The 18,793-nt window shown below is 31.9% G+C and overlaps 2 protein-coding genes across 2 annotated transcripts in view; both read right to left on the bottom strand.

Moving 5' to 3' along the window:
• Positions 1-18,793, bottom strand: part of LOC133174667 (uncharacterized) — a 304,409-nt gene that overhangs the window by 163,336 nt on the left and 122,280 nt on the right. The window lies entirely within an intron of this gene.
• LOC133174496 (uncharacterized) lies at positions 1,860-2,593 on the bottom strand. Its single transcript, XM_061309612.1, has 2 exons — positions 2,233-2,593; positions 1,860-2,059 (listed from the first exon to the last, which is right to left on the bottom strand). The coding sequence occupies exons 1-2, from the start codon at positions 2,591-2,593 to the stop codon at positions 1,860-1,862; spliced, it is 561 nt and encodes a 186-aa protein (XP_061165596.1).

The following is an 18,793-nucleotide window of genomic DNA, read 5'->3' as shown; positions in this document are numbered from 1 at the left end:
AAATAACCTTATTATGAATAAAAATGATAAACCATTGACAATGGTACTTCAGTTACGTATGTGAATATACATGAAAGCTTCCTTATTATACACTATATTCAGTGATATACTGAAAACCAAAAATTAGAAAATGTTTCCCTTATGAAAAGCCCTTTGCAGAATACGTTTTTTAGACGAATAGTTACGGTATTTTTATAATGCTTAAATTTTTTATATGACAAAGTTTACATACTCTTAGAATAATCCATTTAAAATTCTTTTTCTAGAAATTCAATATTTTCTATGCTTTAGCGATTCAAAGTTTGGAATTCTCAAATATATCTCATATTTTGATCGCCAATGTTACGCACCGTTACTCTGACGTTATGGGTGTCAATCCTGGTCAAGAAAAGTACTTAATGATGTACAAAATGACTCATTTGTTGTGTCTATTAAGGACACACGAGACCTTCCTCAATTACAGACAAATTTCCATAAAACTTCATGCTTTATCTATTTGCATATAAACCTGTTTATGCCCAAAAATTTGGGGCATATCACCAGGCTATTTATAGAGTTAGAATAAATTGGATTATCCTTATTATAGCATGCAAAAAAAGCTATTGAATGCTATAAATAAAGTCATAGTATATATTTTCCATTGAAACTATGTATCCAGATGGGAAAATATGATAGAAAATGAAATTTAATTTTTGAAACCCATGTTTCTAGGCTACTGAAGAAATTTTCTATAGAAAATGTTATTTTTCTCATTGTAAATGATCGAGTTATCTCTCTTTGATAAGAAACAAATGCAGTGGAATAGAATCTGTATAAACAAATGCAGTGGAATAGAATCTGTATTTACACCATGGATAATTTTTTCAAATCAGAAACATGTAGTCATTATATTCATATAACAACATCTTTCTAAACTTCTATAGAAGATCAACAGAACATCACCAACTGTGCAAGTGTATTACTCACAATATTGAGGAAGTGGTCATTTACAATTCATAAAATACTGATGTAATGACTTGATAATTTTACAATTTGATGTTACTCTGACCTTACCCATGTTTTTTTCTGACAAGATAAACTTTATGCCATTCACAGGATCTCTCTGCAGGTGAGCAATACAAAGATGGTCATAATGAAGACCAGAAGCTGCAATTTTGTTAGCTGTAAATTTGGATAAAATATTTTCATCTACAAGATGTTTCAATGAAGAAGCATTTCTACTCATTACAATTGCATAATTGTCATTTTCAATAACAAACTCAACACTGAAGCTGTCTTTCTTCATCATCCCTCTTGATATCTCAAGATGAAGCACAACTCGTTGTAGAGCTTGGGAATCTGCTAGGGCATCATGGGCATCATAATGTGCTGTACATAAATCTTTCAAAAGGTCCACTGTCGCCCGCGTGGCGCAGTGGATAGAGTGTCTGCTCTAAAGTCGCGAAGTAAGGAGTTGATCCTTACGTCGCAGGTTCGAATCCCACTGTGGGACGTGGAGACCGGTCCTTCGGATGAGACCGTATAAACCGAGGTCCCGTGTCGCAGTAGGTGCTGGCACGAAAAAGATCCTTTACTGCTCAATGGCCGTAAGTGCCGAGTATAGGACAAAATTTGCAGCTCTCCACCGGCAAGTGGTGGCGTCTCCATATGAGTGAAAAATTCTCGAGAGGGATGTTAAACAACAAACAAACAAAACAAAAGATCCACTTATTTGTAAGATCTTCTGTTGGGAACTGCTTCTCTGAATAGAGATATTGTGTCTATGAATCCAATAATGAAGTCACTGGCACTTAGTCCTACCTGATGCATTGCACGGACAATAACACTGGAATCAAATTTTGCATTGTGAGCAACTAGCACTATTTTTGAAATTTTTTCAACCATGCAACAAATGTTTTCATAGCATCCTTGGCATTCTTGAACATCAAATTCTCCTTCACAGCTATACCCGACACAGCAGTGGCAGAGGGTGAAATGGACTGAGTAGATGGAAGAACATACTGTGAAAATGATTCTTCAGAATCACACGCATCAATCTGGGTGACTTCACAATCTTTACCTAAATCATAAGGAAAAGGAATAACACATCAATATGTCACAAAGAAAAAACATACACTTTTACATTACAAATTTATTATTCAGGAAAAAATGAAGCAGTTGCATTGCATAATTATTCTAAAAATAATGCTTCAGTTCCATGCATTACTTCTGTGTCAATATATGAACACTTACCAAGACCTGTAGTTTCCATATCAAAATAAACAAATGTGCACTGGTCATGAGCAGTAGGAGTAGACTGGGGTTTTCTCAGGGGTGGTGGTATCTCTGTTATGTTTTCCATGTCTTCTTCATTGTTGTTTAGATCTACGCATGTTTTGTATGTAGTTCCCTCCCTAATCTCTGATGACTCTTGTGACTTCATGGAATCTATTTTCTTCATTGCCCTGTTTTTCTTGTAAGCTGCTGTATCTTCTCTTTCCTTGTCTCGTTTCCTTTTCAAGTTCGTTTTCTTTGCACTGGAACTAGTGACTTGTCCAGGAGAAAGAAGCAACTTCTCATTTACCCGAAAAGAAAGAGGATGTGATATCTTCATTACATTGAAATACATGTGTTTACTGTATTGTCTTGTAGATATAGTATTGTTATAATGGTGTGCAGTAATGAAGTATACAAATTACTATACTATATACCTGTATTACATATTGATGTCCTAAATTTTTCTGTGCCATAACAGCAGCTATACGAGAGTCATTACTCTCAGAGCCAGAGTAGAAGGTGGACTTTGGTGTTTTACTTGCAACTGTATTGTTGAAACTTTCATTTGCCTGAGTACTTCCTAAGTTGATCAATTTTTCAGCCTGCGATATGTAGAATCCAAAGAGAGATCAGAGATCAGATTTCACCTGCTGGTTAGAAAGGTACCTATGATAAGGAAGCTGCTGTGGCTTGTAGGTTTCAGGAGAAGAGAGAAATCCAAACCAGGTATCACATAGGCTGTGGTCTCCATAGACATGTGGTGTTATGGCCTCCAGAGTTTTCTTTAGACTGATCAAATCTTCTTGATTTTCACTGATGCAGTATTTGAAACACTTGCTGATATGATTTATGGTTTTGGTATTTAGTTCTTTGTAGTTTTTGCTCTTCTTCAGGTCATATAATTTATTTGTAAATTGTTTCATTGTATGGTTTTTGTTACTCTGCTTCTTTAGGGCTGAGTTAACCTCCAGACGTGCTTTTGCAACAGTTGTCGAATCATTGTCCATGATAATAGTACTGACATTCACGTCATTTTGACCAATGTTTTGCAACATCTGTATGCACATATCTGGTTCCATGGCTTTTGCACTTTTGGACCAGTTCTTTCGACAGTCATGGATAGGTAGAACCTTCCCAGATTTTTCAGAGTTATCACATACTCTACAATAGCTGTTGCGAGTTGCAAAATTGATGATTTTTCCTGTTTCATTTCCAGTCATTGCTGCATGTCCTGCAAAATGTTTAAAACATGTACATAATGTATAAATTAAAGTAACATCACAACTAAACTACTGTATAATTTCATCTGAAGATAAAATCTACTGTCTTACATTTTATGTATTACAAGTATGCACTAATCAGTCTATTGAAGTTGGACTATCAAACAGTGGAAGATATGTTCAATTAAAAAAAAAAATCCCTGATAATTTCACTAACATCCACTAAATAGATAAAAATCTACTACATGCCAAAAATGCTACAAAGTGTAATATATAGGATATGAGTATAATACCTACTGTAATGTTTAGAAAATAAAATAAATACCTGACAAACTTAAATAGGATTGACCTGATCCTCTTTTCTGCCACCCACCATATGATAAAGATAGCTCATTAGGTGTACTGTAAAACAACACAGTGCATATAAATTATATATGTAACCTTGTTTTTGCTTTTTATAAGTATTGCAAATATTATAATAAACTATTTGATAAAAATACCTGTTACAGTACACAAGTTAAAAAAAATGTACAATATATTTCTGTGACACAAGTAATGGTAATTCATAGCTTTCAACATTATTTTTGGTACCTTGATGATTCCTTCTCGACTGCAGCCATATCGTCACAACTCTTTTTGGCCACTTCTTCTAATGCCTTTCCTACTTCCCTCTCTGTTTTTTTCAAGGTTTTATGGCACATAGATGGAATATTAAGTACACTTAAGAGCATTGATACTTTCTTCTGGCCAATACCTGCATGAAGCATACCTACAAAATATACACAATTTTGTAGACTGTTACTTTTACAACATAATTATACATTTAAATTATTGTAATTTATTATATCTTTAGTGATTCAACTAGTAGACCATTCAAATATCATATAAAAATATGTCCCCAGAATAGAAGTGCACTTCATTGTTGTTTGTAGCACATGTACATATAAAATTTAATGATCTATACAATGCCTACCAAGAGCCAGTTTTGTGTTTGGATGCGCAAATGTGAACAAGAATGGATTCAGGAACTTTTTTTTTTTAATTTCCTTGATTTAATCACGCATTTTTAAAACGTCGCACAGAATCTAGTAGGAATGTTGTTAAATTCCTTAAAAGCATATGGCGCCATTTGAGAAATGTCATTTCTAGTACTTGATATTCACTACTGGAACAGATAGAATATATACTGGATTTATTTATACATGATTTATTTAAATAATGAGTGGAGAATTCAAAACTCCCATATTTTTAAATAATTTCAAAGTCAAACTGTAGTAATTCGTTCTATTCAGTCGAAATCCCAAGTTCCCTGTCCCCTCTACTTGTCAGCCAATTTTCTTTTTTATTTATCTCTGCTAGTCGTTCATTCATTAAAGATTGAACATTCATTACTTAAAAAATATCGTCGATGTCAAAATTGCTCCTAACCATATTGTATAGTCCATTTATTTATAGGTCAAAATTTATTCGATGTAGTTCTAATTGACCATTGACATCTAGGACATTTAAGTACAACGTGACCCCTATCTAATTAGTTGAGAATTTTATATCGAAGATCCTATATTTCTGGCGTTTTATTACCTAATTACGATTGTTTTCAAAATTATCTAATAATAAAACGATAATTATATGTTCCAAAGAAATAATTGTGTTCCTTTATCAAGAAATTTAGATACGCGATGAAATCCTTTTAATAAATTTAATTATTAGCATGTATCCAGACGCTGACTTGAGCAAAGATCGGGTATATGTATTCTTCGTAGAATTTACCAAAAATATGATATTGTTGAAGTGAATCTGAAATCTTGTCAAACGTTCGAGACGCTTTTTAGCTCGCCGATGCGTCAACTGCACTTTCTGCACAAGCAATTTGTCATATTGTTACTTTTTTTCTTATCTTTCATATTGTTACTTTTTTCTTATCTTTTATGAATTCATTCAATGAAAGCCATTTACATTTTCTTCTTATCCAGGGTCAGAGAAGTTAGCATAACAAAAATTATATGTTGACAAATTATTAATTCTAACATTTCTACTAATGTCACAATCTTATTTTTAAAGCAGATGTGTATTTGATAACTTCAAATATAAATCCATCTTGATTTTGTAGTATTTTACAAAGTAAAGTAACATATGTTTCGTTTCTGTTTTGTTTCCAAGATCTATAAAACATTTCAATTTTATATTAGAAAAGACACAATGCTATTAAGAAAACAAAATCCTAAGAGTGGGCGGGGGAGGGGCCTCACTCTAGATAAAGACTAGTCGGTGAAGTCTTACTATTATAACCTTGTGGCCATCGAAGACCAAACTATCTGTTATGACCTAGGATTGTATATGTTACAAAGTTGCAGGAACTTTGACAAGATTAAACTGAAATATCTCTGAAAAATATAAAGATTCATTCGAAAAGAACGCGTCCTTGAAACCGGTCTTTGTAGCTCGATGTTTTCCTGTTTGAAATTGCATACTCGAGAATGATGATGCCTTCGCATATCTATCCCCACTACTCAGTGTCTTTATGGACGAAAATAATATTATTATTACATCATGGTCAGTATACGCTCTCCATACATAAAATTATAGAAAAGAAATGGTTATGATTGAAAAGAAATCTGCAGTTCATCAAAAAAAAAAATATCATCTCTACTCTTAAACAGCTGATCCCGGAAGTATTTTCAGGAAAAACGTAAATGAATTATATTCAGCATCTTTATTAAACAATTCGCCAAAGACTAAAAGAATTAATAGGGGTCATGTCACAAAATATTAAAATAGGACAATCAGTATTTATTCAGGAGAACGGTGTTTTGTTGAATATTTAATGTAAATAAATCCCCGCCATTCTAATGTCAGCGATGAATACTTATGTCAAATGATTGTATTTGCAGCTGTTTAGCAAACATTCAAACGATCATAGGGCGTCTTATAATAGAAATATATAGAACCATATACCAAAGTGGAAGCATGTCACATATTACGCATGACATATGGAGATTAATTTGATTTCAAAAAATATAAACATCTATTCGTTATATTTTTTCATCGCCGATTACAATAATTTACTATAGTTTACTATATGTAACTATAGCTAGTTTTGATAAATACATTGGTACTTTGAATTACTGAGAAGGTTTCAATAAAACTTTTTTTCAGAGTTAGAGCTTTAATATCCCTTTAACTACACATCAATGAAGTAAATTTTAGAAATAATATAGTTATATACCTATGTTCTATTAATATCGAAAATGTGCATGTAAGAATTAGAGAAAATGAAATATAACAATTTGAAATCCATAGTAAAAATACTTTGACTCACTATAGTAGTAATTTTTTTTTACCATAGTAAAAACTTTGATGCTATAGTAGATTATTTTGTACTATCGTAAACTGAAGTTTACTATAATATTTTTTGTTAGGGAGGCTTGCTCATATTCCCCCTTTTCTTTGAATACTCAATTGTTTGATTTCTAGATTATTGCATTGTATGCCATGTTCTTTTATGGATACAAGCCTGAATGTAATCAAATAAATGTTTTGAAGAAAATATATATATTGATTGATATAATGACATCAAAACTTGATGATTCATATTATGTGCCTTGGTTTCATTTAGTTCATGTTATGATTAAAAAAAAAACAGTATTAGATTCATTTTCCAAAAGGGCACTAAAGGGAACTGACAATTTTCAATTGAAGCCAAATTGAATGTTTAAGATTGATAGATATGAAAATTGTGAATATAGATCAATGAGAGATTCAAGTACACGTTTTTTAATTTTCCTTCCCCTATGAAGAAAGAATTGAGTTGAAAACAGGAAATTTGATACTTTTCGATGTGATGCAAAACAGTTACTTATAATCTTTATCACTAAAATAGTTGAATTTATAATAACCAATTAATATTAATGAATTATTGATTGTATATTTAAGGTAGTACAAAATACCCATAAAACCTATTTTAACTGATTTCTTAAAAATTACATGAGAAAAAAGAATAATATCTTTATATTGACAATAATCAATGATCTTTGTAAGAAAAATAATAAGCTGAAACATGTTTTCGTCATATTTTCTTTTTTAAAAAATTGAGACATCTAATATATTGGTGACTTGGGAACTTCCTTTTTAGAATGTGTTTATGCTGTCTAAAAGTGATACAACAGTCTATTAAATGCAGTGTTACTTTTGATCCATAAGTAGTAGAGGGCTGATATTTGGACATATACATGTATTTAAGTGGTCTTTATTCTTTATGTACAATAAAGGTCAAGGTCATGTTAAGAGGTCAAAGGTCAAATATTGTGACGTCATCTACTGAATCTTTCACTATTTTGCTATTGAAATTTTTTTAATCGCCAAAATATCTGTAACCATCGGTTCAATTTTCCTTATTTTGACACATTTTAATGGGTGATCCTTTCTAATCAATCTGTTGATTTTTGTAAAAATTGAATTATACATTTTCTCTTCAGAAAACTTAAAGTGTAGCATATTTAATTCCGGAGCTACGTATGTTCTTGTTTTACATCATATTTTACTCAAATTTACCAGTATCAATATGAATTTTAGTAACAAAAAGGTTGCCTTTATAAAAAGCATCACACAACTTTGTAATAGACCAACTGATAATTTTTAATAAGGCGCATTCTCAAGTCGAATGTCTGATTTCACAATCTTCTTACAGGGGTCTGATAGGCCATATTTCAAACTATGTGGGCAAAAAATGTGCGGTTGAATTTCTTTCATATTACATATAAAGAGAGATTTTGTATCCTAGAAAAAATATTAAAGTTTTAAAAAATGAATTTTAGGAAATTTTTGGCCTATCTATTGTGTACTACCTTAAACTGTGGTAGAAGTCTTTATTTTTTTTTTTAATAATTCTGTGTAAATAAAAAAAAAAGATTGAATGAAAAGCTGCAAAAACACATTAAGAAGATAATAATTTTTTTTTGTTGATATATTGGTATTTGAAATTGATTTTAACGAGTTAGAGCTCAAAGCTCACTTGAATTATCTAAACCCTTGTGTCCTTCATACAATTGTTTTCCCTCTATAATGCCATGTAAACTTTGATCTCATATTGTGCTCCTGCTCTAGTGCTATGAGATTATACGTTAACTAAACCTGAATCCAAACAGCATGAGAAATCCAATTACCATTATAACAAATAGTACTGTGGTCTTGCTGTTCTCAAGGACTGAAACCGAGTTTGGACCTGTTGTCGATTCCTCTAATGTAAGGGGAGAACGGATTTGTTTTGTCAAACCGCGACAAAATTCATGAAGCCCGGTACGGGAAACGTAAGAAAATTGTTAGTACTGGGGGACATGCAAACTGGCGGCGTGCTGAATATTTCTGGGGGTTTTTTTCACTCAGAATCTCGAAAGTACAGTGACATGAAATGTGACTTTTTTCTGTGCATTGAACTTGAGCTATTTTGCATACTTTCTTCCTAACTAATGCAATAACAATGTTGTATCATCTTCAAACATGTCTGTTTTAAACTGCACGCATATTGAAATTATTTGATACTGTGTTGAATAAAGTAAGATACGCATATCAACTTACAGAACATAACATGTTCCATATTATACATGTATGTCCCAGTTCTTTGAATTCGCTTTAAACTTAACAAAACGTATACTTGATGTTAAAATTTCAAATTTATAACATCTTCATGAGGACACTTGAAATGTATTCATGCCAAGAAATGAAGGACTATTCCAATTCTTCACCCTTTCTCATATTCCATTTTTGACGTGTGCTGAAAACATCCATGGTTCTTGATCATGTTGATATCTCACCCTCTTGGCAATAATGTGATTTTATTTTGGCAAGCTGAAAATGAAAATTGAATAATCAATCTTTAAAACTGGAAAGGTCTAGATTTTTTAAAATTAAGTTAATATGTTTCTCTCGCTTGTTTGCTTGTCGATGTAACTCTCGCGACCTTTGCACCAATCTTATCAATACCACTAGGTAGGCTTCATACGCACCTTGATTCACAAAGATGAGTGAAAGATTTGACCACAATGCAGAATCATTGACTACCTACAGTCTTAAAGACAAACGAAAGAGTGAAATATCAAAGGGAATCCAAATCTGTAAGTTTGTCTAATTAGCTAAGCACATATACAAATATGGCTAATCACTGCTAGCGGGTAATGCAAAAGGAAATCCATCTTTAACCAATGAGAAACGTTTATTTTCATTTGAAGTACACAGGAATTATGTACACATATAAACATCAGATTGTTAACGTTCTCATAGAACGGGGGTGAAGCTATGCCATAAGTGAAAATGTTCAGACTATAAAAATAGTTACTTTGCCTTTTTAACTTTATATATAGGAAACATATTAACAGAAGTATAAGAGCTAGAACTTTTTTTTCTCTTTTTCAGCTTTGGAGGAAATAAATTCTTGACTTGTCAACAAAACGATTAGAAATGTAATAATATATTATTAGCTTGTATCATGCGGAAAAAGGTATAATCTAATTACACATGAAGGTCTTCACTCGTAAAAATTTCCGTAATTTTAACCTCAAAGTGTTGTTATGCAAATTTGAATTAGTTCTTCTGTCAATTTAAACGTATTCCTAAAATAAACTCTTTTAAACAAACACGCAAAACAGAAAACGAAAGAAGATATAGTATACCCGGTATTCCCTTTTTCCTTATCAATTACAGTCCACCATTTGCAAAAAGATTTTTATGAGGTAACTTTAGAATACTATGTATTTTTATTTTTGTCCAGCAATTTGATATTGAAACTAGACATTGTTACTTACACATTTTTTCTTTAAAATCACTTGTATAATCTACGAACTAATCTTAATATATACAGAATGGATCACATTCCCCGTATCTCAGAGGTCCTGTATGTTGGACTGTGTCGTAAGATAGGGACGCCAATAGAAGTAGCCATCAGAAGGGACGTAATGGACATGGAGGAGATGATAAATAAACATGTATATATGCTTATTGGAGGTGGATGGATAAATAGTGGTAGTTATAGAGAGGGATTTAGGTTTGCCTCATCTGACAAGGATTTCATGTTCTGGTCTTGTAATCATAAACTAATAACTGACATCACTCAGTATTGGGTTTATGATCCATCAAAACATGAAATTATATTAATGGAAGATTCTGACACACCACCAGGGTTTGTTAGGCTACGCCTTCTGACATCTCCACGATAAAGTATCATTCAAGTCTTGTTTCCTTCAATGATGGGGTTTATATATCTAGTTCTTCGTGGAGAGAAGAATATTTTCAGTCTCTAACAAATCACAAATATTTCCGACAGACAACTATCACCATCCATGGCCCTTGTTCCTCTGGTTTCGCAAAAGATGTAGAATTCGATCATGCGTTTTGTTTTGCCACAGTATGTTGGCCTAAGATATTTAGAGGTTGGGTTGACAGATGTCAGAGACATGCCTGGCCGCCTGAACCTGTGTTGGAAAAAATTCTAAGAAATGAATGTCACTGTGTGCCTATTGGAAGTAAACTTGATTCGCCTTATAACGAACTGGAATGGAGATTATCGTTTTCTCAAGCCGAACAACAACTAGTTTGTGCCATGAATCATACTCAATTTCTATGTTACGGACTACTGAAAATATTTCTGAAGGAAGTTATTAATTACAGGAAGGAACCAATACTGTGTTCATATAACCTGAAAACCACGATATTCTGGATGATGCAACTGGGACACGTTAGATGGTGTCCAAACAATTTACTGGATTGCTTCTGGAAGTGTTTTAAATATATCATGCTAGGTGTTTATCATGGAGTACTTCCTAACTTTTTTTATTTCACAGAACAATATGTTCCTAAACAAAGTTGTCGGTGATACACGTGAATCTCTTTTACAACAGCTTTATCAGTATTACAGAATGGGTGTGTCCTGTCTACTGCTGAGTCCGACTCTCAGATCAATCCTGGAACCAGCCCTCAGTAGCCCGTTCTTTGTATTATCCTCCACAGAGGGAGAAGTTATAGACATTACAGCTCTATATGTAGGTGCTATGTCTGAAATATTTCACATGCCATTTTCTGCTAAAAATGTAACGGTTTTTTATCTCTTTTTGAAATTAACTGATACACTATCGCGTTTATCACAGTCACCATACCAATCATTAACATTACAGTATCTTGCAACTGAGATTCTTGTTCGTTTATCATTTACAATGGCGGATAGAACTTCAAGTTACACTCACAAAAATGTCTACTTGTTAGATAAAAGTATTTGTAACATGTTGAAATTGGCAGCAAGGTTAGGTCCGGTGCCCTACTTACTTTATCTAGCATTGTATTACTATAAATCAGGCAGATATGATAAAACACTACATATAACTTTTGTTGGTAAACAGAGACTGTCACAGTTCTTCTATTTGCGAAAAAATATTATGGACAGTCCTAGATATGGTGAAGTTTTAGGCAATCTCTCCTTGTTTTGGAAGATGAAATTACTTTGGCAAAACAATATAGATATAAATAGTGGAAATGTCTTTATTGAAGACTTAAAGTTAGAACAGGATTTGAGTGAAGGAAATGCAAATCCTATCTTACAACTATCACCGTTTGTTATGGTAGAGATGTTGTCTGTTTTATCTCACTACAGACTAGGTAATAGATCTCAGTGTTTACAGTCACTGACAGACCTGCTCTATGATGATGGGAGATATGTTCCTTTATATTCAAGAGACCTATCTTGGCAGATACTAGGAATCTGTCAGCAAGTTGTGGGAGACTTACATGGTGCATTACATTCGTATCAAGAGGCGCTTAAACAGGAACCATACCATGGAATACAAGAAGCTACAAATATTAGAATGATGTTTGTTAAACAACAATTATACAGAAATATAGATGCATAATCAAATAGATTGTACAATGTTTTTATCATATCGGCTTGGCCAAGATCAGGTGCCCATTTCCAACTAAATGATGTTATAAAGATGTAACTCTTTATAGTTACATCTAATCTAAATATCTTTTGTTGCATTGCAAAGATCAGAATGAGAGCTTTCCATTGGTATATAATATCATATATATAGTATCTGCATTTTTGAATAAACAACAGAATAAAGTCAAAGATTCATAATTTTTGAAGCGTTATGCTGTTGCACTTGATTTTTTACATTTTAAATAATGGTTAATTAAAATTATTTTGAATGAAACATTCCAAAATAAAAGTACTTTATTTTAGAGAAATCATTCTGGTTAAGTTTATTTTTTACAGAAAAGAAAAAGGATAAAAATTGTGGAAATTATGAATAAATGTGTGCAGATATACCTTTGTTATATTCTTTAAGATTTATCAATGTTTGAATAATTGCATAATTTCTATCAAAAAACAGCAAATGTAATTTGTTTAAAACTTTTTATTTAACTTAAGAAAAAAAGTACTATGAGAAAAATATAGTGGTTATATTGTAAAATGTGTGCGCATTTTGTATTTAATTTTCCATACTGGTCTAATATTTTGTATAGTCCGTAGCCCCATATTTCATTATAGTTTGTGTTCAACAAAAGAATGTAGAATTAATCATGCTCTTGTTTAATATTTTCACAGTTACCAGTAAAGAAAAAAAAACAGTAATGAATAGCTTTTGCGCTAACACCAAAAGAAGTTATATAGGAATGATTGGTGTCCGTAGCCCTGTATAGTCCGTAGCCCCAATATAATAACTTCCAGAAAAAGTCATATACATTATTGATACAATAACTACAATACAAAAATATGTTTATTCGAACAAATACAATGTTTTTAAATACAAATACCACTGTAATTAAAAATAAAATATCTGAAAATTAACATTTTTCAACTAAAGGCTTGCTTCTGTAGTCGTTCCTGTTATGTTTGTGGTCACAACATATTTCTAAATATACATGATAAAATTTTCCTTTTTGTGATGCATACTATCAATCCATTTACAATGATTAGCATTGGAATATTTTTAAAAGAATATCTAGCCACACAAATCCTACTTACAAAAGGGCTACGGACTCTACAAATAAGTTTAGCAAACTTACAGACCATATAACTGTAGTTCTGTATTGGCAAGAGATTTTTTTTTCTACTTGTGTCTACTGCAAAATGGGGATTCAATGGTTTATTAGTTCTCATCGACCAGTCTTAACATCCCATTGTGGGATTTGATCCCAAAATATAAGGATCAACTCCTTACTTTGCAATTTAGTACAAAGTGAGGCCTTTTCACTCTTACAATTGCGATACCCAATCTACTTGTCACTGAATTGTTAATTTAAAAAAAGCATTGATTCTTTATGGGTAAATATTGTACTATTATGTTTTTTACTGCGAATGGTCAATCATGTTTTGCAATTTATATATCTTTTTTAATTACACCATATGAATATGATAAATTATATACTGATACACCTTTTGAATGACCATCTTCAGTTGTACGCATTACATTTAATCGAGAAAAAAAAAGAAAAGAAGCAATATAGTCCGTACCCCCCCCCCCCCCACACACACATACACAAATCATGCCTTGATTTAATTTCGGCTCCTGTTGCTTTTATTCATTATAGTTTGAACACCAATTATGCTTTAATTAGTTGAACTGGAATTTCATTTGTCATTAAAAGTACATAGTACATTAGACAATTGATTTTTAAGTATGGTATTATAAATACTCAAACTAATTGGTGTGAACTAATATAGAAAACCAATTAATTTAAAAAAATGCCCAAAATTTAATTAAACAATTATATTTTCTTTAAGTTGATTGTCCACAATAGAGATGTTTGACGGTATAGTCCGTAGCCCCCATGCTCACAATGACAATGAATTTATTCTCATAAACTGACATTAAGTACAGTGTAGAGACATATTACAAATATAGTTAAATATATGTGCATGCGTGAAACAGAAAAAGTACAAAGTCAAAAAGCTAACAATGACCTAACCAGGAGAGCCAACTCTCTCATAGATAATTTTTATAAATTTACACAGTTTTATCAACTTAACTGTATTTTTTGTATTAAAAAGTTGTTCAAACTTATACTTATTTGGATATAAATAGTAATACTTTGATAATAGTGATAGTCTTGATTTCAAAATAGATGGGTCATTACAATTAAATAAGTAATGATATTCATCACCAATTTCATTTTTTGAACATAACTTACAAATTCTATTTTCTCTTGGTACATTTTGCCATCTCCCAACTTCAATCGGTAATTTATTATTACAAGTTCTAAACCTACATAGTAATTTCCAGTACTTACAAGGCAAAGATACTAAATACTTTTCTAAACAAAATGAAATTTTATATATTCTGTAATTAAGACCTTTAGATGAATTAAACATTTCACTGTACCATGACTGTTTAAACTGATCATACAGAGTGTTAAAAACTACTTTCTTCAGCCAGGATACATTCACTGGTTGGCAAGTTTGCCAGATATAAGAAAGCCCACATTCATTCAGTATAGATTTGATAAAGTTACACCATGGATTATTGTAGTTCTTCAAAACAACTAACAGATTTGATGATAATTTATCACCCTGCAAAAAAGATAATTTACACCAAAAACTTATCATTCTTACCTTAATATTAATTGAGATAGGGTATCTACCTAATTCACCGTATACCATAAAATTTGGTGTAGATGATTTTACATTTAAAATATGTTTACAAAATTTTAAATGCAATTTTTCAACTAATAATGACTGATTATAACCCCATACTTAACATCCATATAAAAATACAGGCTTTACAATTTTGTCAAACATATCTAATGTACATTCTACAGTAAGGTTGTGTTTTCTACATTTTCCTATAACACCATACATAGCTTTTGTTGCTTTTTGAAATAATTCCTTAATATTTGTATTAAATGAACCATTTTTACAAAAAGTTACACCTAAATATTTAAAATTATCTATAATTTCTAATATTTTACCATTTAATGTAAATGGTGTTTCAATTCTTGGATTGCCTTTTCCAAAGATTACAACCTTAGTTTTATTAGTGTTAACTTTCAGATGCCATTGTTTACAATAATTGTTAAAAATATCTGTCACAGCCTTATAATGTGGTAAAATATAACACAACACGGCTGCTGGGTTCGATGTTTATATATAATATATAATCTACGATAATGGAATTTATAACATAGAAGGAAGGGTGACCTGAAATATAACAACAGGTATTAAATATCTCTCGCCTCACTCACACTTTTACGCGGATCATAATTTAAATTTTATAAATTTGGATAATTTAGAAAATACTCAATTTGAATAAAATGATCAAATAGATACTGAATAATAATTGAATCCTTAGAAATAATTTACCACTATTTCTTACCGTAATTCCTAGACTGAAGTTCACAATTATCGTGAGATAAAGTTGTGTTGGGGAGAGAGAGCGTCTTCTCTCCCCAAAGTCTTAGGTTGGAGTGCTTGAGAATTAGTATTGGCGCGAATGCGCAGGGGACAGAATAAAACCAGTTTGACCACTCACACACCCGTACTCTCACTGACCACTCACCCGTATAAATGAATGAATGAATGAATAAGGCAATGAATGAACGTAGTAAATTCCGTAGTGAGAACGGAATTCACTAGTTACTATAATAATATAATGCCTTAGACAAATGTATGAATATGATATGAATGATAATTAGTAATATTAATTAATTAATTATAATTTACCCTGTGACATTCTCCTCCTCTTTGAGAAAAATGTGTCCTCACATTTCATCAAATTACATTGTAAAAAAATATATATCAACTGAAATAAAAATATTAAATATTAAAAATATCAACACACATATAATTGATAATTAATGTTTTGCAACATCTTCTGCTCTATAACAGAAAGCATTTTGTATTAGCACAAGCTGAAATACAAAATCATTCAATCAATTCATATCAATGTATTATTGTCATAAAACTGGAATCACGAATGGCTACGCTGAAAAGCAATCCATGATTAATAAAGTATCCTAAAATCTAGGTAATATGATCAACTAGCGATCATGTAAGTCATAAAACTATCAACTATCACATACGTCCTGAAACTATCAACTTTAGATATCTACGTCATAAAACTATATACAACTAACTATCTGGAATATACTGTCTGAAATCTAATCCCTGTAATAATCCTGTGACATTCTCCTCCTACACATACCATACTTGAGCATCATGCTCCCCTACAACCCAATTTCCATATCTATCAGGAGGATTTTTAACTCTTGTGGAACGTCTTATACTTGGTTGAATAGTAGACGGGCTCGATTCACTACCTCGCGACAAATTATCACGCATCTCGGACAAATTTGTACTCGATATTGTGTTAAAAGAAGAACCACTGTCCTGTATTTGATATGCAGGGTCAACGGAAGAAGAATTTCCTAACCTTGACATAGGTCTACTAAAATCTGAAATATTAAATGTGTTAAATGTCAAACCATCTGATCTCATTTGTTCATTTGAACTATTGAGATGAGTATTCTGGTTAACACGTGAAGTGTTATGAACATTTTTACACTTATTTGTATTCGCTGGTTTTGTCACCAGTAACACCTCTGATTCAGAATCACTTGATTCAGAATCTGTTCCACTTTCTGTAAACACACTATGTTTTTGTTTAACAGTTTTCTTACTTTTCTTGGTCTTATCATTTGTAAGACAGTCATCATCTGACAAGAACATAAAAGGTAACAGTAAGTTTCTGTGAAGTAATCTTACTGGTCCTTTGCCAGATGACTTCTGTACTTTATAAACAGGAATGTCACTATTGGGAATATCTAACACAACATATGGATCTTTTTCCCATTTATCAGATAGTTTACTTTTTCCAGTCTTTACTAAAAGACGAACTAGAACCCTGTCTCCGATCTCTAACTTTGAGAATCGGACTCTATTATCATAGTTCTCTTTGTGTCTTGTAGTATTTTTTTCGACATTAGATCTTGCGACATTATAAGCAAAGTTTAATCTTTTCTTCAATTTGTCAACATAAGTTTGATGACTAACTGGCTTATCAGACATTTCTGAAGGATCTAAATTTAAAAATGCATCAATGGCCAACTTTGGATGCCAACCAAACATTAAATAATGTGGAGAAAAACCAGTTGTATCTTGTTTGGTTGCATTATAAGCATGAACCAACGGTAAAATATAAGATTTCCAATCATCTTTCTTGTAATTTTCTAAAGTTCCCAACATTTTAAGTAAAGTTTGGTTAAAACGTTCAACTAGACCATTACCCATGGGATGATATGGTGTTGTACGTGATTTACTCACACCTGCTAATTTACAAAGTTCTTTAATAACTTTACTTTCAAAATTTCTTCCCTGGTCTGAATGTAATCTTTCAGGAAAACTATAATGACATATAAAATTTTCAAATAATACTTTTGCAGTTGTTCTAGCAAGTTGGTTCTTCGTTGGCACAGCCATTGCGTATCTAGTGAAATGATCTGTGATCACCAGTATATTTTCAAATCCACCCTTTGATCTTTCAAGAGATAAAAAATCTATACATAAAATTTCTAAGGGTTTAGTACTTTGAATATTAACAAGATCAGCCCTTGGTGTATCACCTACTTTTCTTCTTACACACCTTCCACAAGTTTCTACTCTGGATTTAATATCATTATCCATTCCATTCCCAAAGAATCTTTGTTTAGCTAACCATAGAGTTTTATTCCTACCTTGGTGTCCTGCATTGTCATGAATTCCTTTAAAAGCTACATCTCTATACTGTGCCGGTAAGACTAATTGTTTAATACTTACCCCATCTTGAATGGTGTTTCTATAAAGTATACCTTTACAAATTTCTAAGTTCTTCCACTCTCTAAGATACTCCTTAACATCTTGACTTTCGTTTTGTAAGTCCTTACCTGTAGGTTTCAATCCAGTGTGTATTAACTCAACTACTCTATTAATGGCTGTATCTTTATCTTGTTCCTCTCTCCAATTGATATTACTGGTACTAAAATCTGTATTCTGACTCTCTATTTCTACATGTTTTAACTGAGCATTCTGTGATAAAACTATACATTCGGCTAAAGGTAGTTCTTCCTTTTCAATTAAAACTGCAGATGTTAAAGCTTTTATAACGTCAGGAAAAACTTCTACCTCTGTTGGTCTCCGTGATAACCCATCAGCATCTCTATTAGATTTGCCAGTTTTGTAAACTAATTTGAAATTGTAATTAGAAAGAGACGCTAACCAGCGGTGCGATGTTGCATCCAACTTAGCTGTAGTTGTTACATATGTTAAAGGGTTATTGTCAGTATAGACCGTAAATGTATTC

Source organism: Saccostrea echinata, unplaced genomic scaffold (assembly GCF_033153115.1).
Source record: "Saccostrea echinata isolate AGI-Se365-2 ecotype Australia unplaced genomic scaffold, CSIRO_AGI_Sech_v1 ptg000058l, whole genome shotgun sequence".
In the NCBI taxonomy this organism is placed as follows: domain Eukaryota; kingdom Metazoa; phylum Mollusca; class Bivalvia; order Ostreida; family Ostreidae; genus Saccostrea; species Saccostrea echinata.
Note: the sequence above shows the minus strand (reverse complement) of the source record. Positions and strands in the feature narration are given on the sequence as shown.

Bases quoted from the DNA above. Each gene is read 5' to 3' on its own strand.
- LOC133174496 (XM_061309612.1), bottom strand. From the start codon at position 2,593: ATGAAGATATCACATCCTCTTTCTTTTCGGGTAAATGAGAAGTTGCTT. The intron at 2,060-2,232 runs GTAAGTGTTCAT...CTTATGATTTAG, and splicing joins TATGGAAACTACAGGTCTTG to GTAAAGATTGTGAAGTCACC.